This window comes from Anneissia japonica, unplaced genomic scaffold (assembly GCF_011630105.1).
Source record: "Anneissia japonica isolate Jap-2015-1 unplaced genomic scaffold, ASM1163010v1 scaffold287854_len485379_cov200, whole genome shotgun sequence".
NCBI lineage: Eukaryota > Metazoa > Echinodermata > Crinoidea > Comatulida > Comatulidae > Anneissia > Anneissia japonica.
The window spans coordinates 240723-252356 of record NW_022732005.1 but is presented as its reverse complement, the minus strand read 5'-3'; the positions used below and the strand labels follow the sequence as shown (position 1 = coordinate 252356).

The following is an 11634-nucleotide window of genomic DNA, read 5'->3' as shown; positions in this document are numbered from 1 at the left end:
TATGACATATTAAATAAGAAATATTCTCATTAAAATATTTGTGTGTGCATTGCTAATATGTTTACCTATCTCTTGCCAGGATTTCATAAGCAGAGAGGTCTTTTCCTCTGACCATGGGGACACTACCATCTGCAGAAAAGAGCAATTTAAAGATTAATGTTGAAAGGTGTTTAATGGCCCCAGAGTGCTCAAGCAGCGGGCACCTATTAAAGTTTGTTAAGCTTCAATATCTCATACACTCTGACGCTCAGCTCTGACATCACAGATCAGCCTGGATTAGTCCATTATTTTCACAGGTAAGGTCATTGTCCGGATGGTTAAAATGTAAAGATTAACATCAGATCATAGCATATATGATATGTTTTTTTACCATGCCGCATATCTTTTTGTAATCTGAGGATGTTGGCGTAGATAGAGCTTCAACTCTGTTCTCTCAAGAGCTCATCATTCGGGGAAACATTTTGACAACAGCAGCACAGCAAGTGGTAGCTGATAATCTGTCCCGCGAACCCACTCAACCGTGTGATTGACAGAAGTTATTGGCTCACTTCAGAAGTACTGTAACTTCTGAATCACAGTTAAGAATTGGAGTTTGCAAGGGTTAGAAGCAACTGCTCAAGTTAAGCTGGCTTGATTTCTCATAGAGAGATTTTATCAGCAGGAATTTTGTTTTGAACTTTCCCAATTGGAGCCCAATAGATAACTGTTGGTAATGATGCATCGATTTGGACATCTTTTGGTTGTCTTTGGACTTTTTATGAATTATGGTGAAGGTAAAGAGGCCAGTAAGTAAGCTAGTTAGTCAGGAAGCATGTACTAATTGCAGTGTAGACTAGTGTAGGCTTGTAGTTTACTACATTAAACTAACTTTTATGGATCATTATTGCAGAAATAACAACTTCCTTCAATCTTAATAAACAGGGTTAAACATTTAATTTATTTATTTAAAGAAGAAAAACTGTAATCATGGACACTTACTCCATAATAATTTTACTTACCAGTGACTAAAATTTGTTAAATGTATAAATAAATAGAATCCAATTAAAACATTTAATACAATTAAAATCACAGAATTTCCAATGAAACACATATTTTGCTTTCTGATTAGTCTTTGTTGGTCAGTTGCTGATTTTGAAGTCTATGCAAAATATAAAAATTTAATTATTATTGAAATAAAAAATGGTATTATTTATTTACACTACATTTCAATTAACTTTAAATAAATTATTAAAATTATCAATTAAAACCTACATGGACACCACAGTTTGAATTCCAAATTATTATTGCAATATTGATCTTGTCTATTATTGTTATGCATTGCAAAAATCTAGTTGTTATAGAATAGAAACACAATTAAAATTAATTTTGCGCAGAATTTTTCAGTAGGATCCAAGTTGCCTGTTCTTGCACACAAGTAGAAACCCTTTGCACATATAATTTTCCATTAGATACTCTTACGCAAATCATCAGAAAAAAAGTATTATTGTTTCTGGCTGCATTCTTTTTACTAATACTTTAGTATGATTTTTATTTTGACTGTATCCTGTGGTATTAATTGTAGATCCAATTAATATTAATTGATTCCTTCACAATTAAAAGACTCACTGCCAAAAGAAGGGTCTCCTCATTTCTTTTACAAATTTTTGGACACTATAGAAATTACTTTTTAAACTTTTACTTGGCCCAAATGTTGGTTATATTTTTTGTTATGTTGTAATTAAAATTTTCATTCAATAAAAGATAATAGCTGTTAATTTAATATATTTTATATATATAAAATTCTATAGAGATTAGCAAATTTTCTTTGACAAAAAAAACTGATGTATACTCATATATAGTCATAATGTGCCTATATATGGTCATGTTGTGATGTCATTATGACCATATTTAAGCATGTCACATTTGAGTCTTGACAGGGCTTCAAAAATATAATAATAGGAAAGTAACTTTTAAACTAGTTTAAGATTGACACACAGTTCATAAAACCTAATGTAAATGAGGAAATTCCTCAGTAAAAAAAAAACCCCTGTGTTTATTGAAACTAAGAACACACATTAAGAGCAAGAGTGATTGTTGCTATAATCTGATTTGATTTATATGAAAAAGATAAATTTTTAACGATAATGTAATATAAACATTGGCTTCAAGTGACGCATGTTTTTTCAATAATGTAGTGTTTGAAGTAGATGTATCAAGTTTGCTCCCTATTAACCCATGAGGGATGCACATATCATTGGTACCAAGTTCAGTCGAATTTATCAGCCAATTTGTCTTTGCTTGTGTGAATGGGATCAAGAAGGTTACCCCTGTATTGCATTTAAACAGCAAGGAATTCCCAAGATCATTATATGAAGCATTATGGCACAGATCATATTGTATCATCAATGCCAGTGAATAGCCTCCAGGTTTAGCTGAAGGGTGCATCTGTACCCCAGCAATGAATTCCAATGAAGAAGTGCTTATTTTCTGGAGCATTGTGATATCCAATCCTACCGAACAGCTCCATTTTCATTATGGTTGAGGGTTGCTGTGTGGCTATGATTTTTAGCCACATTTGCCATGCAGGTGATATGTTGACATTTTGCTATTGTCTTGCTTCGGTCTTAGCTTCGAAGGAAGTCATGCTGTGTATTGCCTGTGTTACCAGTCAAGGTTGAGGCCTAATCTGGATACCAAATGTTTAAAATAAACCACAATTCAATATGCTAAGTTTAATAAAACTTTTTTTTTAATTGTTTAGCTCAGTAGTGCAGAAATACCTTTGGCAGTGAATGTCTTTTGGTTAGACTAGGTTAGTTGTATGTGTCCTAATACCATACTAGGCATGCTAGTCACTGGGAGCCAAATATTCTAACAAAGTATAACTAATAATAGTAATAATATAATGATATAGAAGAGTGTATGACAAAGTTTTGGGAAGGAGGGTGTGGATGGGTTGGGAAAAGTGGTATGAGAAAGGGGAAATACTTCAGTTTCACTTTCTTGTTTTCCTGTTTATATTAATTCACCTTCCAAAGAACAGTGCTTGGCATTTGACCGAGAGGGAATTTCATTGCTTCTTGCACTGGAAACCTGGCGGGTTCAAACCCAAATAGCATCAGTTTTGATTTGGAGTTTGAACACTCAGCTCAGTAAATAAATCTCACATAAGAGTTAGGCAGAATAATGAACAAGGATTATTATCACAAATAAAATTCATACACAATTCTGAAAGTCATTTGACTTTGATATATGGCAAAATGCCATCTAGGTACCTGCATTGTGATCGTGATGCTACGTCATCTCAATGCACCCTTCCTCCCTTTCACAGGTTTATGGTTTACATGCGCCTTTTCTTTTAATGATGGCCAGTGAATGTTCGGTTCAGGATGCAAAAGTGATATTACTTTAATCTTTTACTCATTTTCAAATAAACAAAGTTAATTTAAATTGTTTGCCCTTTATTTTCATGTCACATGGCAAAAGCATTTAGTGTCCGTCCCTCATACAGGAAGTTTGATTCTGTTAGCAGGAGATCTTTCCAGTCATCTCTGCAAGTTATCCTAATCTAGATTGTCAGTTTCATTTCTTGTGGTATGTAGATTCCCATTTTTAATTATGGAGGATCTAAGCGGTGGATGACAATATGTTTGGCCCAATAATAATTAGAATATCATCTAGTAAAAATAATGAGAGGAGATTTTTATTTTTCATTTTTCTGAGAATGTTTTGTTCAGGATGCAAAAATAATATTACTTTAACCTTTTACACATTTTCAAATAAACAAAGTTAATTTAAAATGTTTGCCCCATATTTTCATATCACATGGCAAAAGCATTTAGTGTCCGTCCCTCATACAGGAAGTTTGATTCTGTTAGCATGAGATCTTTCCAGTCATCTCTGCAAGTTATCCTAATCTAGATTATCAGTTTCATTTCTGGTGGTATGTAGATTCCCATTTTTAATTATGGAGGATCTAAGCGGTGGATGACAATATGTTTGGCCAAATAATAATTAGAATATCATCTAGTAGTAATAATGAGAGGAGATTTTTATTTTTCATTTTTCTGAGGATAGCAATGATCAATTTTATTGCATATTACACACAAAAAAAAATTGAACTGAACGGCTCTATGTTGTGTTAGAGAGGGGGTGAATAAACTCTTTGCAGTGAAAATATTTCCATCACCCAGTTTTAAAAACTGTGTTATTTTGAAACTTTTGAAAACTTTTGGACAATTAAGGTAGCACAAGAGTTAGTGGATCATTGCAAAGTGCCAATTTATTGTTCGTAGGTTTGCATGGCGAAGTAATAATATACATTAATGTTTGCGGTACGCCACGTAGTTAGACTACTATCTACGTGGTTTACCGCAAGCATTAATATATAATAAAGTGCCAATTATCTTTCTTGTTTGGTAACACTATTGTTTTTTTAAATTTTACATAGGTATATATTGCTACTGAATTACTAGTAGTTTTTAAAATACAGGTACTTAGATTTGTGGATAAAACTTCCATCAGTTTTCACATTTAAATGGAAAAAAGTGCTTTCTGGTTAAACCATAATTCCTCCATGGTTAAACCAACCAACCAACCAACTGTTTACAATTAAAAAGTAAGCATACAGGTTTTACACAAAAGAATATTTTTCTATGTAATTAAATTTGTATTGGCAGACATCCACATTGCAACAAATCCTCTCCAACCGGTGGATGGTCAGGTGTCTAAATACTTGAAATGTTCCTCTGCATGTAACATTCACACTCTAGGTCCAATGTCCTTTCTTTGAGCACGTTTTTTTCTGGATTCATGAGATCACAGAAAATGTTGATTGCAAGATAAGGACGCTATATACCTTGAGGCATTTTTCAGGAGTTCTCCATCCAGAATCAAGTTTCTGTTTGGTTGATCAAAAGTGGCGATATATGACCATGTTCCCAGGTTGTTGTACGATTCCACTTCAACAAATAATTGATGGGCAATTGATCATGTTGAGATTTTTAGAATTGACCGTCTTTGATCCTCTTCCAAGTAAAGTTGATATTTGTCGTTGATTAATTATTTTTATTTCTTAATATTGAATTTCATTTTTTAACAAGGATGATGATCACTCTCATTAAAATGATATTCTATATCCAGCAAAGCTGACCTTTTTGAACTCTTATTGATAAACCGGTACTACTGTAATACTTTGATATTAATTTCTTCTGGCGACGCTTATAAATTGTGAAATTTATTTATGTGAAAAGCCTTAAGATTTGAATGTTAATTTTTCCAGAATTCTTAATTTTCTGGTTTTATTTTGCTTTAATTTTAGTAGACTTAGTACTTACCCTACAGACCTTACTCTTACCATATTTTTTATTTATGATTATTTTATAGAGCATCATGAACCTCAAATAATCAGATTTGCCAGGTCGATCACCTTGTTAAAAATGATGTAAACACCCCAATTGAATTAGTCACGTTTACATGGTACCGGACCTCAGCTAATAACATTGTCAGGTCTTAAAATGAGATAATAATTCAAGTAAGCATGTTCACCAAATGCTAACATGACCAAATATGTAGTGATTTATAACAAGCCTAAACACATCTGCCAATGAACAGGCAACATTAAAACAGCTATAATTATTTTACTCACCTGTCTGCTGTGCAAGTTATGAATCAAAGTTTGTTTAAAGCTGATGTCTTCCACTTGTGAACATCTCTAGACACTTTTTTGTGAGAGTGATTAAACAAGAGGAAAAAATTATTAACATTTTACCTAGTGAATCTGCTTCCATTTCTATGAACTTTAGTGTTCTTTGAATTTGGTAGCCTTCTCTTAACGACAAACCAATGAACTTGCTTTCACAATTTCATGGTGAAAAAAAATGCTTTTGGAAAAAATGTCTCATGCACACTTAATCATATAAGCCTGGTTCTCACGAGAGCCCTAGTATCCGGATGGGGAGTTAACCGTTAGCGCTAACCGTTAGCACCTGTCTGAGAACGATGGATCGGTTAGCACTAACCGTTAGCGGTATCCGGATACCGCTAACGGTTAGCAAGCACTATCGGTTAGGAAGTTGAGCGCATTTCTATCATCAACCAATCACACGTACGCGTTTACAATTTCCAGTTTCTTATTGGCCAGTGATTCGATCTTCATATTGTTGGTATCCGGATCGGGATTTTCTCGTATGGACGTACAGCAGCTAACGGTTAGCAGGATCCAGATCCTGCTAACCGTTAGCAGCCGTGTGAGAACATAGCCTATAACAGTATGCTGAAGTCTGAACCCCATTTTGCCTCCACATGTTAAATCTTTCACAGGTTTTAAATGTGTAACATCTGTGAAAATAAAAGCTGAGGAAAGTATGTTGGATGTTTTTTAAAAAGATGTTTTGTTAATCAGAAAAGGGAACTGTTGCTAAAATCAATGAAAATAGAAATATAAAAACAAATCAAAGAACATTTTTGTCTTTGTTGTCATATTCCAAATTGAAATTTGATTTTTCTTTGCTCTAATTTGTAGTTGAAACTGATTTGACTTTTGAATTAAATAACTTTTTGAAATGTATTATAAATTAGGCAATTCATTTTTTTTTTATAAACATTTTGCTTGTCTCACTGGCCCCGATGTAATTTAATTTAGTAGGTATATTTTTATATCTGGTGAGTTATTTGTGTTTTTTTATGCTTCTACTAAATAAAAATCCAATTAGAAATGTGTGTACCAGTAATTTGTTTATCATTTATGATACAAGACGGTGTCCCACACACTTGCACACCACTCTCTGATTCCCTTCAGGATATGTTTAATCAAATTTTTAACTGACATTGATGTTGTAAGCTCCCGGGGATTTGGTTAGGATATTTTTAACCAATGGACATTGCCGCACTTGTAAAGAAATACATAAAGACATACAGAACATCTCTTGGTTAGGGGTCAAAGTTTGAGGTCAACTAAATAAATTACAAATTTATCAATTCCCAAAGGAGATTTGTTTCCTGAATGTTATTTAAAAAGTGCTTTGCTTGGATGTTCTTGAGTGCAATGAACGAAACCAATGCAACTGAAAGAAAATAATCTCCAACCCAATCATGCATTTGCTCAACAGGTGGATATTGTGAGGGGTGGGGTGAGGTGGTCAGACGAATATTTCTGCATAATGTTTCATCAAAGTAAATGGCAAAACTATTATTAACATTTCAAAAGTTGTACATAAGTGCTTCAATAAACATGTAATGAAGCAACAAACTATGTGTTGCTGATTTCAAATTATCAAGACATTTTATTTTTTATTAATTTTTTTTATTTTATTTTATTTTTATTTTTTTATTTATTTTATTTTTGTTTATTATTTTTTTTCCCATTTTATTTCATTTCACCCCAACAGTGAAAACGCCAATAACAGTGAGAATAAGTGGTTTTTATTTTGAATTTTGATTATAAAATTGAATAATTATAATTTTTTAAGTGCTTCAATAAACATGTGATGAAGCAACAAACTATGTGTTGCTGATTTCAAATTATCAAGACTTATTTTATTTTTTTATTTATTTTTTATTTTATTTTTATTTTTTTATTTATTTTATTTTTGTTTATTATTTTATTTCATTTCACCCCCAACAGTGAAAATGCCAATAACAGTGAGCATAAGTGGTTTTTATTTTGAATTTTGATTATAAAATTGAATAATTATAATTAATTAATTGATTAATTATTAATTGAATAATTATAATTAATTAATTGATTAATTATTAATTGAATAATTATAATTAATTAATTGATTAATTATTAATTGAATAATTATAATTTTTCCATTTTCAGGTGCAATTCAGAGCATAATGACAAGATGCTGCAGTCTTGGTGAGGAGTTTGGAACTACTAATTTGCACTGCGAATCATACGATAACGTCGTAGGCATAGCGGAATCTGACCGTATATCTTGTGAAAATATTTTTAGCTCATGCTGCAGGAGGTCGTTAGAAGTAACATATTGCGATCGAGGAATAAGCGACTATAAACAAATAGAAACGTGTGTGTATGCAGGCATTCTCTCTTCATCTTGCTACAATATTCAAGATGAGGTAGGATTTGTAATTGATATCATTTTGACAACAATTTTGTAAAGTTTATTTTATATTCAAATAACCTATTGTTAACATGATTGAAATCATCAGTGATTGCATAAAGGATCATTAACAGGTTCAACATGAGGGCAGTACAAAAAAACCACGCTCAAGTAGATAAAAATTGAGCTAGTGCTCCGTTTCTTAATCATCGATCCCCTCCTCACTTCACCTTCATGGGCCCCCTACCCCTATCTCCCTCCCCCACTTTAAAGCTGCTACTGTAGATATGCCACTGCAGAAGGAGCATTGATTGGGACCTTTAATTTTATATTGTCTATAAAGTAGTGCTGGTATAAAAATATAGAGGATCCCCAACTGAGAAACAGGTAACCAGTAACAGCCTACAGTACATTGTATTTGCAGCTTTTTCCTTAATTTTTTTCTTCCCTCACTTTTATATCATCTCAAATTCTGTTACGAATCACTCACTTATACATTCAAGCAATGTTAGAAGACAGCTACAAGCGCAAAGACATAAAATAGCTTGACATTAAACAGTTGCACTAGATTAAAACGTTATTAAAAAAGGGTCAATTATGTGGGGAAAAAACCTTATCTTTCCGTTCAAACATCAACCTTATTTAGGTTTCAATCTTCACTTAGTAATGGTTCTTAGTGATACACTCCCCTATCAGCAGTTGCCAGCCAGGTCTCCAGGTACTTAGCTTCCATCATTCAAGGTTACTGAAAGAAAATGTTGAATCATAATATATGTTACTTGTGATTCTTACATGGAGTTTTTGATCAAGATCTTTCCAAAAGTGAAACTAGATTGATAAAAAAAGACCTTTTCTGCTACATTTTGTCCTTTGGGGAGTAGATTTCACACTTGTTTAATATCTAGGTTAAATTATATTATATTTTTTATATCTTACTGTACTTGAGTATTAAATGTAAGATGTGAGTAGAATAAATTTGAGTAGAATGTAAGATGTGAGTAGAATAATTGTACCATTCTTTTTTTAAATTTATTTTTTTGCTCTAGGGCCAAATACAGTATATGCCAAACAGTGAACTTAATCACTCTTCAAAGTAGCAATCTCGTCACACACACACACACAAGATGCTCTACATAAGACTATGTCTCATTATGAAGCTAAAGCTCAGTCTACACTATCAAATTTTGTGTGACAAAAAAGTGTGATATGCCCATGTATGGGCATGATGACATCACACCATGACCATATATAGGCATAGCACTACTATATATGGGCATGTCACATGTTCAGTCATGAGAAAAAAAATCCTGTTACCATGACAGGAATTGAACCCAGGAACTTGTGATTGGAAAGCAAACATCTTAACCATCAAGCTATTTAGCTCCACTCTAACTATTCTACTCCACTCTAATTTTTTTCAGGTCCTTAAGGCCTACTCATCTTGGAGTTTTTTAGAAACAGTTTTTCATAATCACTGATTTCACCCCTAGTTTTTGCCATGATTTTCAATATCTAAGCTTACCCATCTGAGGTCTTTTCCCTATATTTATATCTTTTAAGGTAGATTCACACCGAATCTGAATTCGGTTCGTAGAACGTTTTCGATGCGCATCTTAGTACGCGCCTCTATTCTTTACTACTGATTTGATTTTTTTTTTTCGTTTCGTTACACGCACGAACCAAATTCGGATTCGGTGTGAATACACCTTTAGGGTGCAATTATTATTTTATTAAAATGTTTGCCTACGAACAAAACATTACAAATGTATGCTGTTGGATTAAATAGCAAGGGTGATCTATGCAGCAAAACTCTTCATTTTGGCTCCTTGTTGTCCTATGACCAACAATAATGCTAGAGGCTTGCCATCCAAAACCACCATCAGTGACAAAGAATAAAAATTGACTTATGCTTATTCTCCTTATTGTATGCTTTAAGTAATTGGTCATTTACTGGAATCGAATTACTACTGTTTCCAAAGTTATGAGTAAAAGTATTACAGATTCTCTGTACTAAAGTATACAATACTGGCACATTCTCATGTTAATTACTCAATTTAACATATAGCGTCTGTACGTTGGTTTTTGGATGGCATGCCTAATATTGTAATTTGTTTAACATTAATTGTTTCTGTACTGAATTGTAATGAAATGTTTCAGAATTGATTCTTGGAACTCGTACACGGCAAGGACGATGAGTAAATTGATATTATGCCGCCACACCAATTACAACTAATAAGCGTAACCTGATGATCTACTAAAGACAATACATCGGTGGAGGTCTTCCTACTAATATCAAACCATGATCAAACTGTGTGTGACAGTAGTGATTACACAATCATTATGAACTTAGGGAGTCATTATGAACTTAGGGGACATAATGTACAATTGATGCAGTTGGTCAGGTGAACCACTGACCATCTTCATCGACTGATATTGGTGACTTAAGCATGACCTCTGCAGGCTTGGAATTATCCAGACACATGACAACCCACTGTGCATCGTACCAACTCAGTGCTTTCCTTGTAAAGCCCTTTAAATAGATTAGCTATGAATTCTGTGTAATTGTTAGGAGTCCGTTATCTCCTTTGTTCATTCTTTATTTGTCATTATTGGTCATTCATAATTGGTCATTCTCCTCTAAATCCATGTTTGCTTTGACAGAGTATTTATGAAGGAGGACTCCTGTCCGAACAACCAGCTTCCACTATAGTATGTGCCACCCCTCCCCCATTCTTTTATCCTAAATTTGCTACTAAGATGTACATTAGGCAGGTTTGTATTTTTTTAAAGGCCTTTTATTTAAATTATAATCACTGTGGAATTACCCAATTGTGAATATTCTTCGTATCACAAATTAATTAATTTATTAATGTATGGTCACTATATAGAAAATGATTGCACAATCATTGATTTTTAGGAAATAACGTAATTGCAAGTAAAATAATAAAATTGGTAGAATATTGACAATATTTGTAATAACTAGAAATTGCAAATTGCAAGTGAAGTGCTGCGAAGTACAACTGCATATAAATGTTTTTCGAACAAAATTATTTATGCTAGTCAAATGAAAATAATGAATAATAAAACTATAACAAATAATATGAGACACGACTCATTGTCTATATTAGAACACTTCTCATTGGGTAACAAAGTCGTAATTTTTCATTTTTGTCAAAAAGTGTCTATAGTGTGGAATTATGGTTTAAGTTTCAAAAATTTCTATGTATGTGGAAAATGTAGTTGATTACCAAAGGTTACAATTTTTATTTTGAAGACTGCATGGTCTAGGAAGTGTATTTTTTTTTATGGGGCAAGTTTCCAAGGGCGGGTTTTCTAGGGGCGAGTTGACTGCCAAAGAGTGTTGCCAAAGTGCAAGCCAGCGTGTTATTTGATCACAAGTGCGAGACATATCACAAGTGTGAGCCAGCGAACCATGATGTCACGACAATAGATAGAGACAGTTAGCCAGTTGTGCGAGGTATCGGCTGAGATTTGTGGAGTACAATTCAAAAAACAACTATAGGTTTAATAATGAATTATTGTGATGTTAAATAGACAATGTTAGCTATCAAAGAGCGACGTTGTTTTT

General features: G+C 33.0%; 1 protein-coding gene across 1 annotated transcript in view; it reads left to right on the top strand.

Annotated features, from left to right (window-relative positions):
- Positions 1–543: 543 nt before the first annotated feature.
- Positions 544–11634, top strand: part of LOC117115529 (fibulin-1-like) — a 33520-nt gene continuing 22429 nt past the window's right edge. The window contains exons 1-2 of the mRNA XM_033259369.1: positions 544–785; positions 7802–8061. Of these exons, the coding sequence (XP_033115260.1) occupies positions 713–785; positions 7802–8061 (333 nt within the window). The 5' untranslated portion in view covers positions 544–712. The remainder of the gene's footprint in view (positions 786–7801; positions 8062–11634) is intronic.